The sequence below is a fragment of the Balaenoptera borealis genome, assembly GCF_965194805.1.
Source record: "Balaenoptera borealis genome assembly, chromosome: 3".
Classification (NCBI taxonomy): domain Eukaryota; kingdom Metazoa; phylum Chordata; class Mammalia; order Artiodactyla; family Balaenopteridae; genus Balaenoptera; species Balaenoptera borealis.
In genome coordinates this window covers 148,753,859-148,781,677 of record NC_138866.1, presented here as the reverse complement: position 1 = coordinate 148,781,677, position 27,819 = coordinate 148,753,859, and the positions used below count along the sequence as shown (strand labels likewise).

The following is a 27,819-nucleotide window of genomic DNA, read 5'->3' as shown; positions in this document are numbered from 1 at the left end:
CACTGTCTAGTGAGGGCTGGGGTCAGTCAGAAAGAAGTGCACACATAAGGGTGCTGGACATTTTGTACTTAACTGGTTAAGGCTTCAGGCTCTGAAGCCAGAAGACTGCCTGGGTTTGAGTCCTCACTCTTCCACTTCTAGCTGGGAGTCCTTGAGCTAGTTACTTAACTTCTCTGAGCTTCAGTTTCCTTCTCTGCAAATGGGTTAACATAGGTAAAACGCTTAGAACTGTGCCAAGCACATAGTAAGTGCTCAGTGAAGATCAGCTATTACTATTACCTGCAACAGAAAGTTTAGGAAGAGGGATTTTATGCAGCAGAAATTTCTGTTCCATGTCACCTGAAAGATCACTTCATTTTCTTCTGGCTGGGAGTTTTAAAATATGAAAGAGCTCCCAGATACTGTTCCCTTGGGCACTATTCCAGGTTTCGGATTCTTATCTTCCTCAGCTTTGGGTCAGGGAAGAGAAAGGGATGGAAAGGATGAGCTGCATGAGGCCCCTGGACTTGACTCTTTTAATTTGAATTAGTGACCAAATTTAAAATTAGGAAGATTTCACAGTAAAAAACAAAACAAAACTGCATTTCCAGCTTGTCTTGAAAGATCTGGCTGGGCTGGGACATCATTCCTGCACGGTATCCATCAGCTAACTGCCCTTTTAGATGTGCCTTGGGCCTTCTTGGTGCTGTCATCCACCCTCACTTGGCTCCTGGGCTGTAGGTATTTGGGTGTGGCACCCCCTGAGAGGACAAGCAAGATACACTACCTCCGATGAGCTGTCCTATGCTGTTTGTGGGCCAGGGTGAGACTTGTGGGCGGGCTGCTCCTAGAGAAGGAAGAGCCCCAGGTAGGGCCTGGTGTGGGAGGGTTCCAGGGAAGCTAAACCAGAAGGTGTGGTTTCCTGGGCAGCTGAAACGGGCCATCTTGAGGAGGGAGGGCAAATGGGTAGGGGGTGCCGGGGCCCCCTCTTGCTCTGCCGCTGCAGCCATCACCTCTCTGCCCATGACCTCAGCAACCCAAGGAAGCTCCTGAATGGGGATATTCTATGGATGGAGATTGGCCAACTCTCATTGTAACACTGGGTCCTTCTGTGGACTTCTACTCCAGCATCTGTTCTTACCCTCACTTTCTCCCATTACTGTAATCCTCCTGCAATAGTAGGCTAGACCTTGCCTTTCTCTTCTTCCATTGCCTCTGCACTCCCTCCCCTTAGCCATTAGATCCAGGCCAGCCTCACCAGCCTGCCAGGAAGGCAGCAGACCTGTCCTCTCAACTGCCAAGAAGAACCTTAAGCATAGTAAGTGCTTTATAAAATAGTATTATGATGATGAGGTAACACATGTACAACCCTTGGTAATGCTCAACAAACGCTGATTCCTTTCCTCCCCACCCCAATCCCTTGTTTCCCCTCTTTTCTGTCAAACCTCTACTAAGTCTCTAGTAACATCACAAAATTTTGAGACCTGATACTGCCATTCCCCTGTTTACAATTCTTAATAGTTCCCTGCTGTCTGCAAAATAAAGGCCTTTCACAAAGTGGGCCCAAGCTTCCCTCCTGCGGTATCGGCACGCATTATCCTCCATCCTGGGCCGATTGAGCCACTCTGTTCACTCCTTCTCAGTCTTTGCTTGATCTCCCTGCCTGGAACGCCACCTCCGCCTCTGTGCCTGACTGGGGCTTCCGGTCCGCTCCCGCCCCGGCTACCCCAGGACGCCTTTCCTGACAACAGCCCAACCCACGGTGGTGTCTCTCGCCCCGTGACCCGCCCCCCCCCCCCCAAGTCTCTTGTCCCCTCTCCGAGAAGTTTCCTATTGCAGGCTGGAAAGAGCGTCGGAAGCGGTTTCCCCAGGTAACTGTGGTGCAAAGAGGACCCCTGGTGTCTTTGGAACTTTCCGGAATCCCCAGACACCCCGCGCACCCCACTCCCCACCCCACCCCCGTTCCAGCACAAGGAGCAGCCAATCTAGAGTGAGCGTGCCTGCTGGAGCCTGGAAGTGAAGGCTCGGACATGGGCGCGTAGGGTGAGTTCCTGCCCTGGAAGGGTCCTTGGAAGAAAAGGAGCGTGGACACTGCAAAGACAGCTTTACTGACAAAGCACATGGCCGCCCCGTCGCAGGGGCTTGTGAATCGCGTCCTATTTCATAAGGGTTAAACTGACGCCCCAAAGAGGTGAATGACTTGACCAGGATCACTATGTGAGTGGCATACTCCACTTGGGCCCCTGGCCTCCTAGGGGGTGGGGTGGTGTAAGCCGTGGCCCTTAGCGGGTGCAGCCGCCGAGCCCGCCTCCCTTCGGGAGCCTGGCTCCGGGTGGGCGGTGGAGCCCTCCGCCGGGCCTGCTGGAAGGGGCGGGGCCCCGGGCGGGGCCGACACAGGTGCTTCGCATCCGGCCGGCGGGGGAGGGAGGGGGCAGCTCCGCGGGGCTTTATAAGCGGCCCCGGCTGCGGCGCTGTGCGCGGCTCGCTGCAAAAATAGTGCCCACGTGTCTGCGCGTCCCTCGCCGCGCCGGCCAGCCGCCTGCCGGCCGGTCCGTCCGTCCCGCTGGGCCACGCCAGCCCCATGGCGTTCCCGCTGGTAAGAGCTGCTCGCCGCCCGCCCGGGCGGGGCTGGGCGGGGCCGCGGTCCGCGCCGCGGCAGCTAACGGTCCGCGCGCAACCTCGGCCGGTCCGCGGTACCCTCCTCTCCCGCCCCACCCGTGCGCGCAAGTCCCGGGCGGGGCGCGGGTCACGTGCCCGCGAGCGTGGGGCCTCGTGGAGGGGTGTGTGGCGAAGGGGGGGTAGGGAGCCTCCTCGTGACTCAGGGCCTTTGGGCTTAAAGGCGCCGCGGCCCTCCGGGGGCGGCTGCTGGGGCCTCCGAGCTGCGTTGCAGACGCCCGTTGGCCTCGAGTGTCTGTCCAGACGGGAGCAGACCGGACGGAAGGGCGCCCCCGCGCCCGGAACATTTCCTTCTCCCGCAGCCGTCGCACGTGAGAGCCGAAGCCACCGGCGCTGGGAGCTCACGCGCCTCGCAGCGTCCCCCGCGAATTTCGTTCGTACCCAGTGGGCAGCGGGGGAGGGCGGCCGGGGCGGGGCGGGGCTGCTGGCGGCGTAGACCCCTGCGCTGGGCCTCGGGTCAAGGGAGAGCGCCACGACGGCGGTGGGCGCGTCTCCTTTAAGGCGGAGGGATTAGGCCCCTCGTGCCGCCCGCGCGCGCTTCTCTGGCCCGTGAGGTCACGTGGCTTCACACGTTCGTTAGGCGTAGGAGCTGGAGTTCTGGGGCGGGGTTGGCTAGGTAGGGTCGGGCGCTGGAGGGTGGCCGGCACGTGCAAAGCGGCTTCGCGCTGGGGAGCCCCGCGGCTCAGAGGTGGGTCCTGGGGGCATAGGCGGGGGTCCTGCAGGCTGCGGAGGTGCCCCAGCCGTGGAGCCGACCTAAGCCGCGCCAGCTTCGGGTTTCCCCACCCCGAGTTCTCTGACAGCGGAGAAGCGTGCGTGTGGCCTTGGCTTTGTCATTTTCTCAGCCCAGGACCGGACCAGGTTCCCAGACTCGGGTGGGGGTTGGCGCGGGCCCAGCGCTGGTCTCGGGTTTGGCGGAGCAGTGGCTGGGGGCACAGCCTGGTTGCTTCGCCTGGTCAGCCCGCGGGTTGGAAAGGCCCGTGCCTGCCCTGAGCCCCCGGGGCGGGGAGGGGGGCACTCAGACCAAGAAAAGGTTACTCGCCTTTGGTTGTCCCACTTGGCGTCATTCCCCGGTTTTTTTTTCGCGTGGGTGTTGTCTGCAGTCAAGTCGACCCTGACTTTTTTGCGTCATTCCCAGAGGGCTCGGGTAGGCCAGGGTCCTTGTAAGTGGCCCGGCGCCGCCCACAGGACTGAGAAAGCTCGAGCGGACACTTGCGCTCTGGAGCACGTCCTCGCCTGCACGGGTTATTTTTTGGTGGCATTTTGCACAGTGCAAGCGGTCCTCCGCTAGGATTGCGCTCGCGAGGCAAGTGGGAAGCACGAAAACTCCACGACAGCGCTCAGAGCCGGGGGTGCCGGCTGTGACCCCCTCCCCCACCCCGCCCCGCAGGCCCGGCTCTGCTTAGCGCTGCATTTCGTGGGCAACTGCCTCCTTTGGTCTCCCTGGCTACCGATCTGCTGCCTCGCTCTCTCGCTGGCACCTGAGTAAACTGCTGGGCGAGGGGCGAGGGGGTTTGCTGGTATCCACAGGTGTACCGCCTGCCTCTGGTCTGCCCCTCAGGTGACGGTGCTGACATGTGCCAGCTGGAAGTGTGCGTCTCCTGAGGATAGTTTGCACCCTTAGGCTCAGGTTCTGTTTGAGCTTAGGGACACAGGCTGGGTTAAAAACAAAAATGAATCCCAACAGGCGGAAGGAAACCTTGGAAACTTCAGGCTGGTGGTGGTTTTCCTGGTTGGTTGAATGGTTTTTATCGTAGGTAGAAGGGGAGTGGAAGGAAATTCTGCTTCTGGAGCTCCGTGGAGCTCAGGGCTGTCGGAGCCCCTCAGGACTCTAGAGTTAAGGGCTGACCGCGGGTCTTGGGGCACCCTCGTTGAGCGCGCTTTGAGCTGCACTGTATTCCCAGAGCCCGTTGCTGCAGAGTTTGGCTTTTGCCACAGTGATGTAATTTAAACTTGAGGAGTGGTCTGGCAGTACGTGCTCGGTTTATAGAACTAGGATTAGGAAGTTGACTACCCTATATTAAGTTAGTCTTTATAGTATAGAAATACTTGCCATCCCGCCTCCCGAGGGTTGTCTTATAAACATCCCGCTGGCCCAGGCTCCCCTGTGGGGAAGGGGAACTGTGCTGGCCTGTACAGCCGGCAGGAGGTTGGAGAGCGAAGGCGTGTGGCGAGTGACCATGGAAACATGAGCAGTTTGGATTGAGCCTTAGGCACTTGGTGCAAGAATGTTTCTGTGGTCTTGTCTTTCCTGTGGTACCAGTACCAGTGTCTGTGAGTCAGTAAGTGGAGAAAGGTGATAAAAGTAGTGCGACTCCACGCTCAACACCTAACTTGTTAAGAGGCTAATGATAATAGCTGTCTTTGTAAGTTTTTTCAGGGGTCACCAAGCTATTTATTTTGTTTTTAATCCTTAAAATGGGTCACAAACCCAAATCCCTACAGGGGCCTGAGGTAACATAAATGAATAAATGGAAAGAAAGTAAAGAGTAGTGCCTACTGAACTACAGAATTTGCTTAAAGGAGAGTCAGTAGCTGGTTCTTGGCCATGCAAAAGTGTGGGACCAGAGTTCATGGACCTTTGACTTCTTTCCTAGTTAAGCTGCCAATCTCTGTTTTTTACACGTAGCAATTAAAAAATTGAAAACACTGGATGGATCAAAGTCTCTGAAGATTGGATTCAACCTGAGGGCTAGTTTGGGGTCTTTGTCTTAAAACATCCCTTTTAGATTTCCTCCCTATTTTGCAGATGATGAAACAGGCTTAGAAATCAAGTCAGGAGGCTATCAAGTGATAAAACCAGTGTGAATCTAGGTCTTTCTGGTGCCATAGCTGAACTTATGGTATTATGTGTATTTCTGTATGTCAGAGGGGTCAAGGGGTTATTGGTGGTGTGCATTGTATAGAAATGCAGTGGTCTATGGGCTGGTCACATTCATAGGCAAAGTGAGCCTTAACTGCATTGGAGGGAATCTCTGGTTGCTGTGGAAGTCAGTGTGGGTCTTCTGAGCGTTAGCACAGCAGTGTTGATGTCAGGAGGAATGTGCTGTGTCTATCATTCCATAATGTGTGTCAGAGCAGTTAGCTGATTCTGAGAGAGCCAGAGGTCTGGAGAAGTCAGGCTCCTCCCACTGTGGGGGTGACCTTCCCAGACCTCTGCACAAAAGACTATCCTCTTTCAGGACAGTTAAATTTCAGCAACATTTTCCTTCTGAGACTAGGCATATTTGGAATTATGCTTTTGTAAGACCTGTGAAAGTAGAATGGGGCTTATTAAATCTCACCTTTTTTCTCTTAGCTAAAATTTCCATAATTCTGTCTTTTAGATTTCCAGGCAGAATTAATAAGGGTTTTAGCAGTATGTGGTAAAATCTGGGATAAGCTCCCAGGGCATAAAAGAGCCCTGCACCAGGACTAAGGAGCTGGGGTTTCATTCTGGGCAACACTTAGAATCTTAGCAGTGTATAATCCACGCTAGCAGATGTAAAGGGATATGTCCCTTTATTTCTGTATCTTACTCCTAAAGGATTTTAAAGCATAAGGAATTGAGCATATTCAGAGATGTTGTCAAAGGAATATTTCAGTGAGAATGCAGACTCAAATACACACCAGAAAAATTTTTTTACCTGTGGTCTGGAAAGTTTTTGGAAAGATGGAAACTTTAAAATGTTACTTGTCTTCAGCTGCTGCTTTAGCTGCCTTTACAGGCCAGGGTCTCAGCTGCGAGTTCAGTGTTTGTGAATTTGGTGAAGGGGAATCGTGAGATGACTAAAGTAGCTCTCTGCTGGTATTTTAGTGTTTTATATGCTAGGTAATATCTGTGCAAAGTTTTTCATTCATTGTTTTCAGCTAAATGTTCCCTAAAATCGTTAGGTGTTTGTTTAAAGGGCAGATTAATTGGTAGTACTTCTGGCTTGAAGTTTGGGATAGAAATGCATACCAAATCCAGATATTAGTGTTTAGGCTGCTGTCTTCAGTAGCTAGTGGTGGAAGCAGTAAAAGAATCATGGGATCAAATAACAAATTATTTTCTCTCATATGGAAGAGCTCTACTAATCCCATCCTGTTCTGCAAATCTGCTTTTCCTAGGCAGTATCTAAGCTGTACTGACTCTGGGGAGAACTTGCCAGAAAGCCTGGGGGTAGGGGATGAGGGATAGGAAGAGGGTTGGACTTAAGAGGTTGGAGTGGAGGAAGTTACATAAAGAATTTTTGCTTCTCTCTGTTGTTTGAGTTAAAACCAAGACGCATTGCATGCATCCTTTCAGTATTTGGATACTGCTGACCCCGCCTCCTTTGCCCCACATACTGCAGCTTTGAAAATGCCCTTTTTCTTTCCTGCCGTTGTTGGAGCCTGATTTTAGTCATACCTGTGTATGAGAGCTTGTCATCTTCTGTAAGCACACAGATTCCAGGTGTTGAAAGTTTTTATGTTGAAGATAGGACCCCCCAAAACAAGGCATTTTTCAGTTACAGTCAACTGGCTGAAAAGATTGAACTAAAAAGTACATAATATGTATAACATTTCATGTTTTTCATAGGGAAATTACCTGACTTGGAATAAAAAGTCAGTATTCAAATTGGAGAGTGTTAAATTTGCATTGTACACAAAATTTTCAGAGTTTTGTTATTGGGATTTAAAAAGATTCTTGTTAGGAACTATTTTGTCTACTCAATATATAATGTGTTTTTAAGTAACACAGGTGTGGGGGGAATATTCCTGATTAAATAGGGTTGAGCTTTGCTTTCAGCGGTGCAGAAGAACACTTAGGCATGGATAGTCTTTGAATTCTGCTTCACTTTTCAATATTCCTGTATGGTTAGAGTACCCTTTTGATTTTTAAGGCATTTTGTGATGACTTTCCTTGAGGTAATTGGAGAATTCCCAGAGGGCAGGTCTAAAGATTGATTTGCGTGCCAGAAATGGGTCACAGTTGCCTGTAGCTGCTGATTCTGGGAGTAACTTGACTATAATAGTGTGACTGGTTTCTTTATTCTTGGCCAGCATAATATGCTGACAAATGTACCATCCTGACAGGTTTAGTGCTGTGGCCTGAAGTTTTCTTTGATAAAGGTGTGGGAGTAGCTCTTCTCTTGTTGAAGGAAAGCAGTTACCTTGAAGGGCAGGTTGGGTTTCTTTGTGTCTTTTGACAGAACACTTAATCTCTTGCTACTTAACACCTGTGCTCTCTGCATTCTGGCTTTGTGCTCCTGGCTTCTGGCTCTGACACCATCTGTCTCCTGAGTCTGCCCTTTCTCCTGAGACTTTTTTAAGCTGTAATTTTGGAATTGTTTTGAAGCTCAGGAGGTGTTGGAGACCTGTCTGCCTCCCAGGTATAACTTGGGAGTTGACACCAAGCCCGGATTATAGTGTCTCAGTATGTTCATGGATGAGGAGAATTAAGCTTAGAACGAAAAATGGTTATTTATACAGTGAGAGGATGATAGAGCCAAAACTGGAACCCAGGTCTCTTTATTTCCAGACTAGTGATATTTCTGGAATTCATGCACCTTGCTCTTTGTTATATTGATCTCTCATTATCTCATTTTACTTAAAATTTCTACTTGGTTCCTAAGACTCTGGGGCTTCCTAGTTTTTCTTCTTTTCTCTGATCTTTTCTTGTCCTGGCACTCACAGGCTTCCTCCTCCTCCCCGTGGATGCCACATTCCTCGTGGCTCATTCTGTTGGCTCATTTTTGTCTTTTACAGAGGGCCTGTGTGTTCCTATAGCACCAGGTCAAGTTTTAAGTTGAGCTCTTTTTGCCCTGATTGTTCTCAAGAACCATAGTTCTGATTAGCCTACTGAATGAATGTGTCTGTCTGAGGCATATTAAACCTAGAAGATCTCAAAACTACCAATTTCTTCCTTTTCCTCATCCTCTGGGGCTAATCTAATTCTGTCTCTTCCACCCAATTACTAGTCAGTTTTTTTCTGACTAGGGTCTGGTGTCCTCTTGGGGGAAAGAACTGTGTTTGGGTGTTTTTTTGTTTTAATTTTTTTTAACCCTGAAGGCCCCAGTACAGATGGATGCTAGGTAAATACGTACTTGTAGCTTTTGTTTGGAAACCTCTCCCCAGTTTCTGTAACAATAAAGCCTTGATGTGATCTAACTCTTGTCTCCCTTAACCCCTGTAACATCCTTTTATCCGTTCTCCATTTCCATTGCTACCACTAGTTCAGGTCTCCCTTGGATGAATATTTTCAGTCTGCTTTTCCTATCCTCTTTCTTAGTTATTCCTGCCTATTCAACACCTACCACTCTGTGTGGAGCTGTGCCATAGTAATGGTCTTATTGTTCCCAGACACATTTCTCAGACCTGCGGTCCTTGGGTCTTTTTTATTTTTGGCTGCGTTGGGTCTTTGTTGCTGTGCACGGGCTTTCTGTAGTTGTGGCGAGTGGGGGCTACTCTTCGTTGCGGTGTGCAGGCTTCTCATTGCGGTGGCTTCTCTTGTTGCAGAGCGCGGGCTCTAGGCTCTAGAGCGCAGGCTCAGTAGTTGTGGTGCACTAGCTTAGTTGCTCCGCGGCATGTGGGATCTTCTCGGACCAGGGCTCGAACGCGTGTCCCCTGCATTGGCAGGCAGATTCTTAACCACAGTGCCACCAGGGAAGCCCTGGTCCTTGGGTCTTAATGGGCGGTTGTATCTCCCAAGCTGAATAGTGAGCTCTGGATGAGAGGGTATTTTCCTGTATCCTTTCTAATCCCCCGCACACCTCTCCACGGAATAAATAGTGAGGTGTTGCTGATTTAATACAGGAATTTAAAAATGAAACTCAAACTTCCTTTGGATTTTTGGACTTGGAAGAGGCTGAATTTGCCTCTGCCAGTTAGGAGCTTATGCCAGCTCCACCATCCTGCTGCTTTTCCTGCTCATGTTGCCCTGCCTGAGTTTGGGAGGCTCTCTTAATGCTAAAACTTCTGAATGTGTCAGATGAAGCTGAGAACAGTATTTCCCTGCCCTTGTAAGAGGCTCCCCCCACAGCTTCAGAGTTGTCACAGAGCAGTTCCCTGACCTGGTCTCTCCTCTCCTCCTCTCTTGTTTTTCAGGCTGCCTTGATGCAGAAGGAAGAGCAGAGCCAGGCTGGGATCCTGATTTGAGTACTAATGCCCTGTTAACCTGGTTGACTTGGGGAAAGATTTTCAGTTTTGCTAAGCATGTCTTTTTCTTTGTAATGAGACTGAGACAAGCTCATAAATTTTTGTGACGAACAAAAGAAACGAAGGTCTGGACGGTTGGTTATATAGGCCCTTTTCTTGCCCTCTGCAGTTGGACTTAGCTTCCTTTACCGTCCCTCTTTGCCAGTTATTGAAGGATTGTCCTCCTCCCTATTCAAAGAGCAGTTTTGTGTCTTGGTGTCCATCTTCTCTCATACCCTCAGGACCTCTTGGTCAGTTGTCCCTGCCACATCTTTTATCTCTGTCTGTAAACATGGTCATCTCTCTCTCATGTTTAGACCTTTCCTAGTACAATAGCCCCTTCAGCGACCAGCCTCACTGGCGTTTCTTAGTTTCCCCATCAAGCTTTTGTACAGAGTAACCTGCCCCCCTCAATCTTTACTGCCTCACCCTTTATTCATCTCTTAAATCCTTGAGATCTGACATCATAGGATCCTCTTCCCTCTCACACATTCTGTTCTGAAACTCTTTTTTTAGCAAATTCATTTTGCCCTATCAAATCTTACAGACGTTTCTTGAGCCTTTCAGGATGTTTGCATTCCTGCCGAGATGTTCTTATAAGATCTTTGAAAAGTGCAAATTTGATCACCTATTCTATGAGGCAGTGGTTCTCAAACATTTTCATCTCAGGATTCCTTTATACTCTTAAAATTTTGAGGACCTCAGGAGCCTTTGTGCATGTGAATCATATCTGTTAATATTTATCCATTAGAAATTTAAACTGAAAATAAATTTATCCATTAGTCATTTAAAAATAACAAATCTATTACATATTAACAATTGTATTTTCCGAAACAAAAAATAACTGAGAAAAGTGAGCATTTTTCTGTACATTTGTTACCTTTTTAGTATCTGATTTAATAGAAGCTGGATTTTGTTGTCAGCCTCTGTAATCTGTTGCCATGTGTTGTTTTGGTAGATGTATATGAGGAAAATTTGGTCTCACATAGATACGTAGCTGGAAGAGGAGAAATATTTTAATAGCCTTTTCAGGTGATTTGGCTATTCCTCTTTGGCGCCAACAAGTGGTAACTTCTTAAAGATTCCAGTTGTCCTTCAGTATCCATGGGGGATTGGTTCCAGGACCCCCCATGGATACCAAAATCCGGAAATCCGGGATGCTCTAGTTGCCTATGTAAAATCACATAGTATTTGTTTATAACCCACGCAATCCTTCCATATACCTCAGATCATCTCTAGATTACTTACAGTACCTGATACTACGTAAGTAATTGTAAATACAACATAAATGCCAATTAAATAGTTGGCCAGTGCATGGCAAAATCAGCTTTTGCTTTTTGGAACTTTCTGGAATATTTTCCCCTAATATTTTTACTCTGTGGTTAGCTGAATCTGCAGATGAGGAACCCAAGGATATAAAGGTCCAACTATAGTTGCAACATGAAATCTGAAGCCGTATGGATGTACTCTTCATGCTCTGTTATGTTAAAATGCATTGGTCTGTTTTGCACTTTGGATGTCATCTACCCATGTCTGATTTTGTAACATCATGTTTTAATCATTTGACAAATGTTGGTTCACTGAGTTGTGCAGTATTGCAAATGTTGACCACTGGTTAATAGCACCACCAGTCTCATCAGAAAAGTCTTTTAAAGTATTGAGGAAGGTGTCAAGTTCAAGTGGTGGCAAATACAGTTTTTCCAGAATTCTTTTTTTCTTCCAAGTTCAAATTTTATCATTAGCAACAGATACTGACAGTGATTTATCTTTTGAAGCTACTGGCTTACTTTGTTTTCAAGAGAATGTTTGCCAAATACCCAAAATTGATAACCATAGTATGTCAGTTGTTTCTTCAGGTATTACAAAAAATATTTCATGGGAAAAAGAAGAGGCTAATTCTTCTTGAAACTCAATCACAAATACTTAAAAAAAAATTTTTTTTTTAAATTATTTTTTGGCTGTGTTGGGTCTTCATTGCTGCGCGCGGGCTTTCTCTAGATGTGGCGAGCCGGGGCTACTCTTCGTCGCGGTGCGTGGGCTTCTCCTTGAGGTTGTGGAGCACGGGCTCTAGGCTCGTGGGCTCTAGAGCGCACGCTCAGTAGTTGTGGTGCACGGGCTTAGTTACTCCGCGGCATATGGGATCTTCCCGGACCAGGGCTTGACCCATGTCCCCTGCATTGGCAGGTGGATTCTTAACCACTGCACCACCAGGGAAGTCCTGTGTCTCAGAGAATATTAAAGGCATGTACTCAAGGGTCGAGATTTAATAAAAGTTTTACTGTTTACCCAAGGACATTGTAAATCTGGCTTTTTCTGGGAATTCATACCATAAGGAATACAATAACTTTTGCTACAGTTTATTGACATTGCCTTGATTTCTGCTAAGGTGCCAGATTTACCTACTCCTATTGCTTTTGTATCATCAGTGCAAATGTCAACACAGTGGAAAAATAAATTGATATCTTAGAATTATGAAAAAAGTTTTGACAAGGGTGGGTACACAGACCCTGCTTTGAGAACTACTGCCACAGAATAAGGTCCAGTTCCTTAGTGTATAAAGTCTGTCATGGTCTGACTTCAGCTTAGTGGCCAAGTTTGAGCCCTACTGGTCTATTCCTTGAACTTTTTAAAAATTGAGTAGTAACATACATGCAGTAAAAGGCACTAGTGTTAGTGTATAGCTTGATCAATTTTTACATGTTTATATAGTTTTATGTATTTTTACTTATTTATGTTTATTTTTATATATCACAAATCAAGATGCAGAACATTTCCAACACTCTGTAAGGTTCCTTTGTGCCCTTTCCACTCTATATCCCTCCCCCTCTCCACGCACACACACACACACACACACACACACACACACACACACACACACAGAGTTAAATACTGTTCTGATTTCATCAGTTGGCTTTGCCTGTTTTTTAACTTCTTATAAATGAAATCATGTAGCATGTACTCTTGAGTTTGGCCTTGTTTTTCCCCCCACAATTTAGTGTCTGTGAGGTTTCTGTAAGTTGGAGTGTAGTACAGAAGTTTTGTTTGTTTTTGCTGTACAGTACTACATTAGAGATGTGAATAATTATCCATCTTACATGTTACAGATGTGAACAATTTAGACATACTTATGCTTATGGGTGTGCAGAAAAGAGTTAACATAGCAGGTCTCACTGCTGTCCTTTGGCTGGTGTCTGGGAACTTGGATTTTGAGTTCCCACCATTCCAAGAACTGGTAAGAATGATTTACTATACATAAACTATATTAGGTATAGTAAATCATTAGCTTTAAGTTTAGTAATATGGTTTAGGTATAGTAATATGGTTTGTGTTGAACATCTGCTTTCCTCTTGGAGTCTGGAATTTTTGTATATTACAGACAGAGGCTGCCTATGTGACCAGCCCTCAATAAAACCCCTGGGTGCCAAACTTCTTTAGTTGGCAACATTTCACAAGTGTTGTGACAGTTTGTTGCTGGGGGAATTAAGCATGTCCTCTGTGACCCGTTTGGGAGGAAAACCCTTAGAAACTTGCACCTGGTTTCCCCCAGGGTTTGCCCCATGTGCTTCTTCCCTTTACTGGTTTTGCTCTGTATTTTCTGACTGAATATATGCTGAATACGCCTGAATACTGACTCCTGTGAGTTGTCCTTGTAAATCATTGAACCTGGGGGTGGTCTTGGGGACCACTAATGCAACAAGCATTAATTTTTGTTTCTTTTCAGATTTTGAGTATAATAATGAAACTATGTGACTGTTCTTGGACGTACCTTTTTATCCTCCTATGTATTCATTTCTCTTGCATGGAGGAGAATGAGTGCAATTGCTGGGTCATAGGATAGTATCCCTTGCATTTAAAATTCTAGTAATAGTGTACTTCTGGTTGCCTAAAAGTATTCCTCTGTTTCGTACCTTTTTGCCTTTGTACATGTTACTGTTTTTGCCTAGAATGCCCTTCCCATCCCTAATATGCCTGTTTGACAAAACCTTTTAACCTTTTTACTTACCTACTATCCTTTCTAATTTCTATGTATGTTTATTAGGCTTACGATATAGCATATAACTTACTTGTTTATGTGCTTGTGTTCCCATTAGACTAATTCCTTGGGAGCTGGGGCTGTCTTATTTATCCTCTGTCCCCAGAATGGCTCCTGGTGTATGGTGAGAATGTAATCAGTAAATATAATTGTAATCTTTGGGTCCCCAAGCACGAGGTCATATTGTTCGTGGGTTCCTTGTTTTTTGTTCATGTGGAATCGTCTCTGCTCCAAACTTAAAATCCCAAATCCTGAAATGACTTTGAGTGGCCAAGAGCTTTGACAGTGAAAAGAGATAGAATTGATGAGTGAATATTGGTTTTGTTCTTGTCTTAACAATTAAGAGTCACTACAATTTATGGAGGTTGTGATGGAGGTGGTAAAAATACCTATGAAAGGAATATAATATGGGTCTGCCTTTCCTGTGGTATCTGTATTGAGTGCCTGCAAATTTAGTAGATATTATGTTGGGTGCTACTTTGATAAAGGCCTTGAAAGATCTTACAGTTTATCAAATGCAGAGCTAACTATGTATACAGCAAACAGTTTGACAGGTAAGTGTGACAAGAGCTACAGTTACAGTGACCATGTGTTTTATGTATTCTTGAGCAGTCTTGGTATTAAATATTCCCTTAATGTTCTCACAAACCTGTCCTGGAAATTGTAGTATTTCCTTTTCCAGACTGAGTCTATAGAGCGAAAAGAATATTGGGCATTAAATGCATTCTGTAGAAACTGAAGAATAACCAGAAAAGTAAAGGGAGAGCCAGGAGAAAGTGGTTCCTGAATTAAATGAATGGAGAGTAGCTGAGGATCAGATACCCAAAGATGTCAGTCAAGTAAGATAGATTTGAAGTATCGGTTGGGTTTGGCAACTCAAGTCATTAATGTAGTTTCTTTTGGGGGGAGAAGGACATGCTGGCAGGATATTATGGGTTGAGAGGAAGGATGAACAGGAGGTTCAGAAGTAAATATAGCATATTTTCTAAAAGATTGGTGGTAGAGCAAAAGGAAGAAGGCAGTGGCTTAACAGAATGTTTTAAGTCAAGGAAGATGTGTTTTTTTTTAAGATGAGAGAGCCTTGAGCATACTTACAGACTAATGGGAAGGAACCAGTGGAGAAGAGAGAGGGAAGTGAGATCATGAATGAAGAGGAGGTGGTATCTTGAGTATTGTATCTGGTCTCTTTCTGCAGATAAGGACCTGCAGCCTTATCTCCTTTATTCCTGGTGAGCCTCCCTGCCCAGTCTTGTTCCTGCACTCCCTTTCCTTGAATTTACTGTGTTCTGTATCCACTCTGTGCTTGTTCTTTGTCTATTATGTTCTTCTTCAGACTTGCTTATTGAAATTCTGCTTTTTCATTAATCCCTAGCTTAAAAGTCTGAATTGTTAAACCATTCCAGGTACCTTAAATATACTCATGTCTTCTGTAGTATTTTGTACTTACCTTGATCTCCACTTACCTAGCTGGTTTTCTTTCTTTCTCCCAATTACCTCGTTCTCCCTAGGGCATGGATTATGTTTTACATATTTCAGTAATCTCAACATCTGACCTAGCAGGTTTTTAGTATTTATGAAATATTAGACTATGTGACACTGTCATTTTGTTGGTCAGAAAAGGTAGGATATTGACAACTTCATATGGATCAACCTGATAAATTTTTATTCCTTACATTCTTGCACAGAAGACTTGAGGTGGAAGTTTAATTAAGAATGGACAAGCAAGGACCAAGGAGAAAGTTAGAGAAGCATTTCTTAACAGCTGTAGAGCCATTGAAATTCAAACAGAAACTGGCTTTGAGTGACCAGGAGACTAAAGCAAACATGGAAACTTGGCTAGATTTACATTTTCCCATAATGTAAGGAAAACATATCAACTCATTAGGGGAAACTGTAACGTTTCCTTATCTTGGTCTGAATGACATTTTTCTGAGTGGGTAGTCATATAAGTGCCGTTCAAAAATTGTGGTAAACAGTATCCTCAAAATCCTGAGTGTACATGCTAAAGAGGTTTTATTCAGCTTTATTATTACTTACTAAAAAATTTAGACCAAATTGCCAAAGTACGTGTCAGAACCACTTTTTTTGGGATATCTAAGTATATTACTTTCTTTTGCTGTATAATAGGTAAAAAAACAAAATGTTCAAGACCAGTGCTATTAACTAAAAATATCTGATTAATTAGAAAACTTTATTCTCAGAAAAATTTTTGGCATGAACATGTTGCAAAGGGAGTCAGTGGATTCCAATCCATGGAACCCCAGGCTTAAAACTCCATCAGGAGGAGTAGATAAACTGTGTCCCATTCAGACAGTCTTCCATAAATCTTTCAGCTGGCTTTTGAGGAATCAGGTAATAGTCTTGAAAGTGGTCTGCAGTGTAGATATTTTGTTGTTGATTAAAGGCAAACTTAATGAAAACAAACCCAGAAGGTGGTAGAGTTGGCATTCATTTATGACAAATATCCACAAACCAGGATTTTGACCTAAAGGAATGGCCCTTTCATCACCATGTTGATCCCGGGTTATATGGTATTTGAAGACAAGGCCGGGGTTTCCAAAATAGGGCAAATCTAGATTTGTTATGGCATACAAATAGGTATAACATTTTAGGATCTTATTCCTGAACTAGCGAACATAGCTGCATGGTGTGGGTTCAGATTTTAAAGAATTATGAGTGGTAGTTTCAAACCATAAAGGCAAAAAGCCCTCTAGTTATGTGCTGTAAGCTTTTCTGTGAACTTGATTAGGATAAGTTGAAAGCATACTTATGAGTAACAGTGATGGAGTTGGGAGACATTTGTCCCTAATAAGTTATTGAGCGTATCCAGGCACTTTAATTTCTCATTACCACAAAGTCTGCAAAGTAGGTGGTACTCCATTTTGTACTTAAGGTAACCAAGGCTCAAAGAAGATGCTTAAGTGGTAAACTTAGTATTTGTACTCCAAAGCATATAGACCTTCTTTCCAGTCTGCTCTCTTCTCCCATACCTAACGCTCCGCCTTGCTGTACCACTTTTGATAATGCTGCTCTGTTCTCTGTATTCTTCAGACCTTCGTCTTACTCTCACTTCCAGGCACATTCTCTTCCTTTGAGTCCCCTCGGCTCAGAGGACAGTGTATGTTTACAGCACATTGTAGCTTGTGTTGTGATTGTTCACGACATAATCAGGTCTTAGTTCCCTTTCTAGACTTCAAAAATTTTTTTGACTGAGTCTCTGTGTAACCTGCCTACCCTTAGAATGCTGCTGTAGATAGCAGGCAATTGGTTAATGGTTATTAGGCAGGGAATGAATGAAGCATGTAGCCTTAAGATCCGCAGATTGATTATAAATGCTTATTATCTTAGCCCTTGTGAAGTTGCCTTAGTGAAGTTGAAAATCATCTTAGAAATTTACAGTTGTGAAAAGGGCCTTGTGTCAGTGGATTTAACCATTCTCGATGGGACCTCTCTGGAGGGCTTGGGAAAACAACCTTGCAGGACTGTGTATTCTGGTCATCCTCACAGTCTTTCAAGAGCTTGAAAATGATATGGAACTCGAATTTGTCCCTTTAAGGCCATCCTGCAGAGTTTATAAAATTGTAAATGTTTCTGGTCATTCTCATGCTTATACCTGGATTTTAATAGGTTAAACAGAATAGCACCAGGCTTTTAAAATTTTGTTTTGAAGTGATCAGCTACGAGATCTTAGGTGCTAGTTTCCTTACTTGGTCTGTTTTTTTCCCCCCAAGGTAATTGGGAATGATAGAACTGATGAGTCAGGCTCCCCTTAGAAGATTCAGTCTGTCAGCCAGTATCTCATTGCTTATATGTCAGGCATTGGATGTGGTGAGTGAGGGAGATTGAAAAGTGAAGAATGGTACCTAGATTTCTGTCTAGGGCACCTGGAGGATGGTGGTGTTATTTGCTGAGATAGAGAATACCAAAAGAATCACTTGGGTGGGGGTTCAGTTCATGTTTATGTATCTGGGAGTGCTTTTCTCATTCAGTAATGTCTTACCTGAGTTGTAAGTACTTTTAATGACCATGTGGAATTGTATAACTTATTTAAACAATTCCCTTTGGGTGGTGTTTGTACCACTCTTGGTCCTGACCATGTCTTTTCCTGTGGTTATATCTTCAGATGTAAAATGGTAGCTACCATATGCCAGCACCATGCTAAGTGCTGTAAACATCTCATCAAAAGGTTAGTAGGTACTCCGTTTTCACAAATGGGGAAACTGTGGCACAGAGATTAATAACTGCCAATAAATGGCAGAACCAAACTTTTTAAACAACTGTATTGAGATATAATTTGCATAACCGTAAAGTTCACCTTTCAGCTGTAAAGTAGGTGGTACTCCATTTTGTACCTAAGGCCACCAAGGCTCAAAGAAGATACTTAAGTGGTAAACTTAGTATTTGTACTCCAAAGCATATAGACCGTCTTTCCACACATGTATTTACAGTTTTGTAACCATCACCGTCGTCTAATTTTAGAATATTTTCATTATCTCAAAAAGAAATTTTGAAAAAAAAAATTTTTTTGTACCTGTTAGACATGACCCTCTAACCTGCTCCCCACATCCCCAGTTGAAGGCAGCTAATCAACTTTATTTTTTTAAATAAATTTATTTTATTTATTTTATTTTTGGCCGCGTTGGGTCTTTGTTGCTGTGTGCGGGCTTTTCTCCAGTTGCGGCAAGTGGGGGCTACTCTTCGTTGCGGTGCGCGGGCTTCTCATTGTGGCTTCTCTTGCTGTGGAGCACGGGCTCTAGGTGCACAGGCTTCAGTAGTTGCAGCATGCAGGCTCAGTGGTTGTGGCTTGCGGGCTTTAGAGCGCAGGCTCAGTAGTTGTGGCGCACGGGCTTAGTTGCTCCACAGCATGTGGGATCTTCCTGGACCAGGACTGGAACCCGTGTCCCCTGCATTGGCAGGAGATTCTTAACCACTGCACCACCAGGGAAGCCCCAACTAATCTACTTTAGATTTGCCTATTCTGGATGTTTCATGTAATTGGGCTCATATAATCTGTGGTCTTGTGTGACTGGCTTCTTTGACTTAATGTTTTTGAGGTTTACTTGTGTTGTAGTATGCATCAGTACTTCATTCTTTTTTATTGCCAAATAATCTATTGTGTAGATAAATTCAAGATTTGAACCAGGTGTGTCTGGTTCTTAAAGCTCATGTTGCTGCTACCATGCCATTCTACTTCCTATACATGTCCCATTATGTTAGAAGGTTCTTGAGGCAGCATCTTACATTTCAGTGTTTTTCCCTCTTATGGTTCTCTCAGGGTGCCTTGCTCAGAGTGAAGTATTTTAATATATAGGCAAGAAACCCAAGTCCTTGTTACTTTAACTTGTGGTGTTGGATTAGAAGAAAGGAGGTGTGAAGTCTCTATCAAAAGGGAGAGTAGAAAATCTAAACATCTTTTTTCTGCGTCTAGGAGGAAGACGCAGGAAGGATAAAAGATTGCTGGGACAATCAGGAAGCACCTGCGCTCTCCACGTGTAGCAATGCCAATATCTTTCGAAGGATAAATGCCATATTGGATAATTCTCTGGATTTCAGTAGAGTCTGCACTACACCTGTAAATCGAGGAATCCATGATCATTTGCCAGGTGACTTAGATTTGAAAACTTGGATGTGCTAGGCATGTGTACACAGCTGTTTCTAGGCAGCTTCCTGGTGATGCCTATGAAGAATGACCTTGAATCTCTGACAACACTTGCCCCTTTTGTAGTTTGCCTTGTGGATTGGGTCCCCTTTGGGGTGAAGACTTCCTTCGATTATAATACAGAAATTTTTTTTATGATTCACAAGAAGATTAGGTGAAAAAGGATAGGTCAAAGTGACAGGGCTATTTATATATACAATTACAGTAGAGTCATGTATGTTAAGATAGATTTCCTTATAGCTGCGTTAGAAAAGTTTAAAAGTGTAATTAATACTTGATCTAACCCAACGTAGTCAAAATATCATGTCAACATGTAATCAACATAAAAAACTCTTAGTGAGATATTCTTTTGTTAGTACTAAGACTTCAAAATCCAGTGTATATTTTACATTTACACTTGAGCACAGCTCAATTTGAATTAGCTTCATTTCAAGTGCTCAGTAGCCACGTGGGACTAGTGGCTACTGTATGGAATGGTGCAGCTTTTCAATATTTAATTTCTTTCAAAATGAGTGCAAGTCAACAAGCATTTGATTTTTATGATATTTAGTATATTCCACAGAATAATGGGGGAAAGGGGAGCATCTCCTGAAGATGATTCTTCACAAGGAGGCTTGGGTGTCCTAACAGTGTTTCATAATCTTTTTGTGGGAATTGCAACATATTATAGGAATGTTGATGGAATATTTTTTGTTTGAATTATTTTAGATGAAAGTGAGCATGTTTTTAATTTTTTAAACGGACCTTGAAAATATCTGGTAACACACAGATTCTCAGAACAAGGACTGGTAATTGCTGTTTTTTAGTTACAAATTCTTTGATTTATTTTTAACTTGGCCTTGGAAATAATTCCCACAAAGATGCAGGAGCATGTGAACATAAAGTAGCTAAATGTTTAAGGGAGAAGTCCGTTAGGAAGGAGATGGCCTCATGGAATTTATTTATTAAATTGTGCTGGAAGGGAAATGAGAGAAGAGCATGGGGGCTGGGAGACACGGGTGGGTCTTGTCTCTTACAACTTCCAAAAGAGTATACATGTAATGTTTTCTGTTAATTGTGGAGTCAGCTGTGAGCTGACCCTTATTCTTTAGCTTATGCTGAGTTAAAAATTCAGAGAACCTACTTGGTTCTATGTATGTGTTGTTTTTTTCTTTTCAGAAAGTTGCATGAGTTACATTCCAATAAGAATGACACTCAACAATGACTTAAATTTCACTGGGTTGCTTCAGACATGCTGGAACTTTTATGGTTTATAGCAAAGTATTTTTCAGCTAATGCTAGGTTGTTGACTTGTGTGAGGGGAAGGCTCCTGGTCAGTGAGACAGGAGCTTTGAGGAGTGTACGTTTGCAGTTGGCCAGGGCGCCCAGTGGCCTCGCTGGCAAGATGCCAGGCACTGGTGAAAGTGTTACCATTCCACTGTGCCCAGGTCACTCACTGGCCAGACTACAAGGTACAGACTTCTTGGCCTCTTCAGGGCCTTCTCAGGGCATGGGTTCAAGAAGAGTACCTTGAAGAAATAGGGAAACCTGGGTTGTAAGGTTGACCTTGGGCAGTGAGATAAAGTAGATAGTTTTTCCAGCTGTAGGGCAGAATGGTACCTCCCCAAATGCCTCACAGAGTTCTCCTGGGGGGCTCAATAAGGAAAGCAATACTGCAGTTTGAAGGGACCTCAAGGGATTGTAGGAGAGGTTCTGGTCAAGGTGTTCTGGGCCTTTCTTCGCACATACCTAGCCCCCACGGTATGGTCAGCTCTCTCCTTGTCCCCACCTGAGATGTTGGCGCAGGGCTGTGGGCTCTTGGTCTTGAGTGGTGAGGCAGGGCTGCCTGGCCTAGAGCAGAGAGCAGCTTTCCCAGGTTTCCCCAGCAGGAAAACCCACCTTGTGTTTAATGAGCAAGTAAACTTGGGCATGTATTTTCCATGAGGAACTTTAACGTGAATTTGCAGCTTCTGGTCAGAAGTAATCCTATTACCTAAGGAGATAATCAGAATTATAAAAACCTAAGAACAAGATTGGTTATCACAGTATTATTACGAAGGACAATTTGATGACAACAAAAGCTGAAGTAACCATGCAGTGGAATGTTCTGTGGTTATTAGTATGATGTTTGTAGAAGGCTACTTAGTGATATAGATAATCACAGTACCTGAAGTGAAAAAGCAAAGTGCAAAACAGTACGGTCTCAGGTATGTATATATGTATAAAAAAAGACTGGAATGACAAGACATAAATGTAGCAGTGAAGGTGTAATGGGTAATTTGTTTTCTGTGTGCTTTCCCCTACTGGTTCTTCTGTGACAAACATGGGTTTTTTTAAATAAATAAATTAATTTATATTTTTTGGCTGCATTGGGTCCTCGTTGCTGTACGCGGGCTTTCTCTCTAGTTGCGGCGAGCGGGGGCTACTCTTCATTGTGGTGCGTGGGCTTCTCATTGCGGTGGCTTCTGTTGTTGCGGAGCACAGGTTGTAGGTGCGTGGGCTTCAGTAGTTGTGGCTCATGGGCTTAGTTGCTCCACGGCATGTGGGATCTTCCCGGACCAGGGCTCGAACCTGTGTCCCCTGCATTGGCAGGGAGATTCTTAACCACTGTGCCACCAGGAAAGTCCCCAAACATGTTTTATAATAAAAACAACTTGTTAAAAATGGTGTATCTTGGCTAGTGTTTCACATTGCTTTTTGAATTTTGCATAGGCGCATTTAATTTTAATTGCACACCTTGTTTCATATAGGTATACCTAAATTTGCAATAGTTATGTACCATTTATTTTTTTCATTTGAGCAAATGTTTGCATTGTCATTTACAAGGCTGTGTGTTAGCTGTGACAAAATTTCATTGCATATAGTATGCAGTGAGTAGTATCAGAATTGCACGCTCAGTTGATAAGGTATTATTGGGAAAGTGCTGTGGCAGGGTCAAAGCAAGGAGAGACTGTACTGGTTAGGGAACTAGGAAACACTTTTTGGATGAAGCAGCATTTGAAACACACCTTGAAGAAGAGAAAGCTATTTCATTGTAACTGGATGTTGAGTAGTTTTTTTTTTTTTTTTTTTTTTACTGTTGCTTCAGAATTAGCATTGGGGTCCAAAGCTGAAATTGAAGAGGTGTTAAATGACCTGTGGTACAATGACAGTCCCCAAGAGTTTGAGCCAGATACACCTCTCTGGCTTCACAGATACGAAGAGGCCAAGGAGCTGTCCCTACTACCACAAACATCATCTCAGCCTTTCCCTGGTCTGTGTAAGAAGACTGCTTAGGGAGGGCAGCATTTGAAGTGATTCTCTCCCCTCTTAGTGGAGCACAGTGGGGCGCAATGCTGCTTCCGCTGTCAAGCCAAGCGAGGGAAGTGTCTTCCAAGAGAAGCATTTGTATAGATTGAGGGGGCTTCCAAGAAGCAAGGCAAGGTTGAGCCCATTGTTAGGCAGCAGACTTGCTCTCTGTCCTTGACTGAGTAGAGATGAAAGAGAAATTGAGAGAAGATGTGGGGCAGGGAGGGAGGAGGCTGGCTGGAGCTGTCTGATTGCCACCAGTTGACACACAGGGAAGTTGTGACTTCCTGTGGTTCAGGAGAAGTTGCAGAAGGCCTGAGCTTTTGGGCTAGCATCCCACCAAGATGGCCCTTGTTGTTGTGTGTGGGGTGGTAGGAGTTGGGATGGGGCTGGAAGGTTAGGCTAGAGCTGGATCCCTTACCCAAGCAACTCCTCATGAGAGGGGTGTCTGCTACCTAGAGGGCCCTTTCCCCACGCCCTAGTCCCTTAAACCATAATCTATCAATATTAAACTCTGAGGAAGGAAGGAAATGGGCTGTAAATGGACATGTGATTAAAGCATAAATGAACTGAGTATTTAGTGTCTGTAAAGTGTGAAAATTGGTAAGATTAAGGGACATCTTAACTACTGGATGGGCTGGGGGCGGTGACTGGAGGAAAAAGTTTCATGTTAACTCCCTGAGAAAAGGGATAGATTAGTCAGAGTAGTTCACAGTAAGTAAGGTGTGGGTCTGAAACACTGATTAAGACTTTTTTATTTAAGTGTAATACACATACAGAAAAGTACATATCATAAGTGAAGAACTCACACTGTCTCCAGCTGAACACAAGCATGTAACCGGCACCCAGATCTAGATGAACTGCTGACTTTCAATTTAGGACCGAAGAAGTGTATAACTGTAGCCAGATGTATTGAATTTCTGACTGAGATGGTTTCCTTTTTTATTCTGGAGTATCATCACTAAATTGTCTGAAAAGCTATTCTGAAATAAATTTTACCATATTCAGGGACTTCCCTGGTGGCACAGTGGTTGGGAATCTGCCTGCCGGTGTGGGGGACGCGGGTTCGAGCCCTGGTCTGGGAGGATATCCCACATGCCGCAGAGCGACTGAGCCCGTGTGCCACAACTACTGAGCCTGAGCTCTAGAACCCGCGCACCACAACTACTGGGCCCGCGTGCCACAACTGCTGAAGCCCGCACGCCTAGAGCCTGTGCTCCGCAACGGGAGAGGCTGCTGCGGTGAGGGGCCCGCGCGCCGCAGCGGAGAGTGGCCCCCGCTTTCCGCAAGTAGGGAAAAGCCCGCGTGCAGCGACGAAGACCCAATGCAGCCAAAAAAAAAAATAATAATAATAATAATAATAATTTTACTATATTCAGTCCCAGCTAACAGGAGACAGTTGAAATTACTCTTGGGAAGTCTTGTTTCCCACAAAATAAATTTTTTGTAGAACCTTAATATATGGCTTTAACAGTTAAAAATTTAACTTTTAATCCAAGTATAACATACATACAGAAAAGTATGTATGATACTTCTACTGTGATAAATATGCAAATTCAATGTATTTTCACATACCAAACGTATCTTGTATATATCCACTCATATATAGAGGCAATAGACCAGAAGCCCCCAGAAATCCTGCAGTCTCTTAACTAGTGAAGGGTAAACCACCATGCTGACTTCTAGATGCATGCATTAGTTCTGCTTGTTTTTGAACTTAACATAAATAGAATCATAAATATGTACTCTTCAGCTGTGAGATTCATCCATATCACAGCCAGTGGTTGTGGATCATTTGTTCCCATTGCTGTACTGTATTCTGTTGTATGAGTATTCATTCTGGCTTATTCATTCTACTGTTAATAGACATTTGGGGCCATTATGAATAGTGCTGCTGTGAACATGTCTTTTGGTGAACTTATTTCTTTTGGGTGTACTCCTAGGAGAGTGTTGACTTATAGGGTATGTGTGATTTCAGCATTAATAGATGCTGCCAGTTTTTCACAGCAAGTGCACCAGTTTACACTTGTGACAATGTCAGATGGTTTGGGTTAGTTCCACATCCTCACTAACAATTGGTATTGTCTTTTTCACTTTGGTCATTTTGGTGAGTATGTAATGGCATCTCTGTTGCAGTTTTAATTTTCATTTCCCTGATGACTCATGAAGTTGAACACCTTTTCATATGTCTGTTGACCTTTGGATATCCTCTTTCCTGAAGTGCCTTTTCAGGTCTTACCCTAATATTTCTTTACGGTTACCTGCCTTTTTCCTGTTTACTTGATGCTCTTTCCTGTTTACTGTTTATATATCCTGCATATGAGTTCTTTGATATATAGAATAAAAATATTTTCTCCCAACCTGTAGCTTGTTTTTATACTTTTAATTGGTATTTTTTGAATAACGTGAAGTCATGAAGATATTCTGTGTCTCGTTTTAAAAACATTATTGTTTTACCTTTCACTCTTAGATTTCCAACCCATCTGGGATTAATTTTGTACATGGTGTAAGGTGGAAGGTCAAGATTCATTTTTTTCTGCATGGATAGCCAGTTGACCCAGTACTATGTTGAAAAAAAAATCCCTTTTCATTGCACTGCTGTCATCTTGCTGATAAATCAAGTATATGTGTTGTCTGTGCATATCGGTTTTCTTCCACTGAGCTGTTTATCTGTCCTTGTCTTAGTTACTACAACTTTATAGTAGATTTTGATATTTGGTAGTGAAGTCCTCTGGCTTTGTCCTTCATGATTCTTGGTTCCTCTTGGATTTTTGTATTTCCACATGGTCATAGATTCAGCTTGTCAGTGTCACGTCGTTCCACCCACCCCCAACTCCCACCCCCAAACTCTGCTGGAATTTTGATTGCGATTTCATTGAATCTGTGAATCAATTTGTAGAAAATTGGTATGTTGACGACAAATCTTTGAATTCATAAAGCTGGTGTATCCTTTCATTTATCAGGTCTTTAATTTTTCTCAATGTTTTATAGACATCTTGGACATCCTTTTTTAGGTTTATCTCTGGGTCTGGGTAGGTGTCTGTCTAATGCTACTGTAAATGATTTTTGTGTGTGTCGTTTTCTGTTTGGTTGCTGCTGCCTGATGGTCTTTTCTAATGTGAGCTCCAGAGCTGGATATACATACTGTTGAGTTTTAGAAATTTGAGTCCCTCTTACATGCAAATTTAAGTTTATGGTATTCTGTTTTCTAAATATTCTGTAGTTTCAGTCTGCGAGTGGTTTTATTCACTTTTGTTGATCCATGTGGTTTTTGGAGGATATATGGAGAGATTTGGATTTAGGCAGCTGCCCATTTTCCAATAGGAACCAGGAAATCTGATCTTGCTGATCTTGTTTGAAAAGACTATGCAAGTGTGTGTACACGCATATCTTGGCAAAATATACACCAAAATTTTTTATATTAAAATACTAATGATGTACACACCTTTTAGAATGTCTGAAATTAAGAAGACTGACCATGCCAAGAATTGACATGAATGTGGAAGATGTGGAACTTTCATAAACTGCTGGGGGGAATACAAAATGGTACAACCGTTTGGAAAACAGTTTGGTAGATTCCTAAAAAGTTAAACACTTACCTACCATATGACCCAGCAGTTCCACTCATAGATTTTTTAAAGAAACTTTTGTTTTAGAATAGTTTTTGACTTACAGAAAAATTACAAAAGTAGTGCAAAGAGTTCTTGAATATATTCCCATCCAGTTTCCTTTGTTGTTAACATCTGACATTAGTATGGTGAATTTCTGTCACATTTGTCACAACTAATGAACCAGTATTGACACTATAGGGCATATTTAATTTTGATTTTCTTATTTTTTGCCTAATGTCCTTTTTCTGTACTAAGATCCCATATTACTTTTAGTCCCATGTCTGTTTAGGCTCTTCTAGACTGTGACAGTTTCTCACTTTCCTTGTTTTTGATGACCTTGACAGTTTTAGGCAGTTCTAGTTACACTCAACAAAAATGAAAGCATGTATCCATAGACAGACTTGTACACAAATGTTCGTAATCTCTTTATTTGTGATAGCCAGCAAGTGGACACAACCCCAATGTCCATCAGTTGGGAAATGGATAAACAAATGGTGGCATGTCCATACAAAAGAATATTATTTATCAATGTGTGCCACAGCATAGATGAATCTCAGGATGATAATACTCAGTTGAAAGAAGCCTGACAAAAAAAGAGAATATACTTAAAATTCCATTTACATAGAATTCTAAAAAATACAAACTAGTCTGTAGTGACAGAAAGCAAATCCGTAGTTTGGTGGGGAAAGGGGCACAGGGATGGGGAAGAGGAGGGATTACAAAGGGGCATGAGGAAACTTGGGGATGATGGATATATTCATTATCTTGATTGTGGTGGTGGTCCCATGGAAGTAACATACTGAAACATCAAAATTTGTACTTTAAATATGTGCAGTTTATTATGTCAATTATGCCTCAGTAGAGCTGTCAACATTTTTAAAACAGCAGTTATCTCTGAATGGTGGGATTTAAATGTACTTGTTTTGCTTTTGTAGAGAATTTTTTAGTATTAAATATTTCAAAATAGAGAAAAGAGTAGAAAATCAATTACCTCTGTGTATCTACCACCCATCTTTAACAAATGTTAAGATTTTGACATGTTTGAAACTTTTTGAGGCAACATGAAACATCAAATAAAACTTTGCGTTTGCTGTGTTTGTCTGTTTCCCCTACTCTCCTTGAGGCCAGCTCCATCTTTTTTAAAAAATATTTATTTATTTATTTGGCTGCGTCGGGTCTTTAGTTGCATCATGTGGGATCTTTTGTTGCAGTGCAAGGGCTCTTTGTTGCGGTGGGTGGGCTTCTCTCTAGTTGTGGCGTGTAGGCTCCGGAGTGCATGGGCTCAGTAGTTGCAGCATGCAGGCTCTCTAGTTGGGACACGCGGGCTCTAGAGTTCACAGGCTTAGTTACCCCGTGGCATGTGGGATCCTGGTTCCCCGAACAGGGATCGAACCCCCGTCCCCTGCTTTGGAAGACGGGTGCTTAACCACTGGACCACCAGGGAAGTCCCCCTACTCTCT

General features: G+C 43.6%; 1 protein-coding gene across 9 annotated transcripts in view; it reads left to right on the top strand.

The window, feature by feature from the left end:
• The first annotated feature begins 1,964 nt into the window (after positions 1-1,964).
• The window catches only part of CPEB1 (cytoplasmic polyadenylation element binding protein 1), a 96,727-nt gene continuing 70,872 nt past the window's right edge, over positions 1,965-27,819 (top strand). For 3 of the 9 annotated variants that reach the window (XM_082388385.1, XM_082388386.1, XM_082388384.1), the window contains exons 1-2: positions 1,965-2,575; positions 19,251-19,425. In XM_082388385.1, the coding sequence (XP_082244511.1) occupies positions 2,561-2,575; positions 19,251-19,425 (190 nt within the window). In that variant the 5' untranslated portion in view covers positions 1,965-2,560. Of the gene's footprint in view, positions 2,576-2,783; positions 3,029-3,297; positions 3,344-3,497; positions 3,514-13,061; positions 19,426-27,819 lie in introns of those variants that run through there. The other 6 variants (XM_082388387.1, XM_082388380.1, XM_082388382.1 and 3 more) reach the window with 6 other exon arrangements.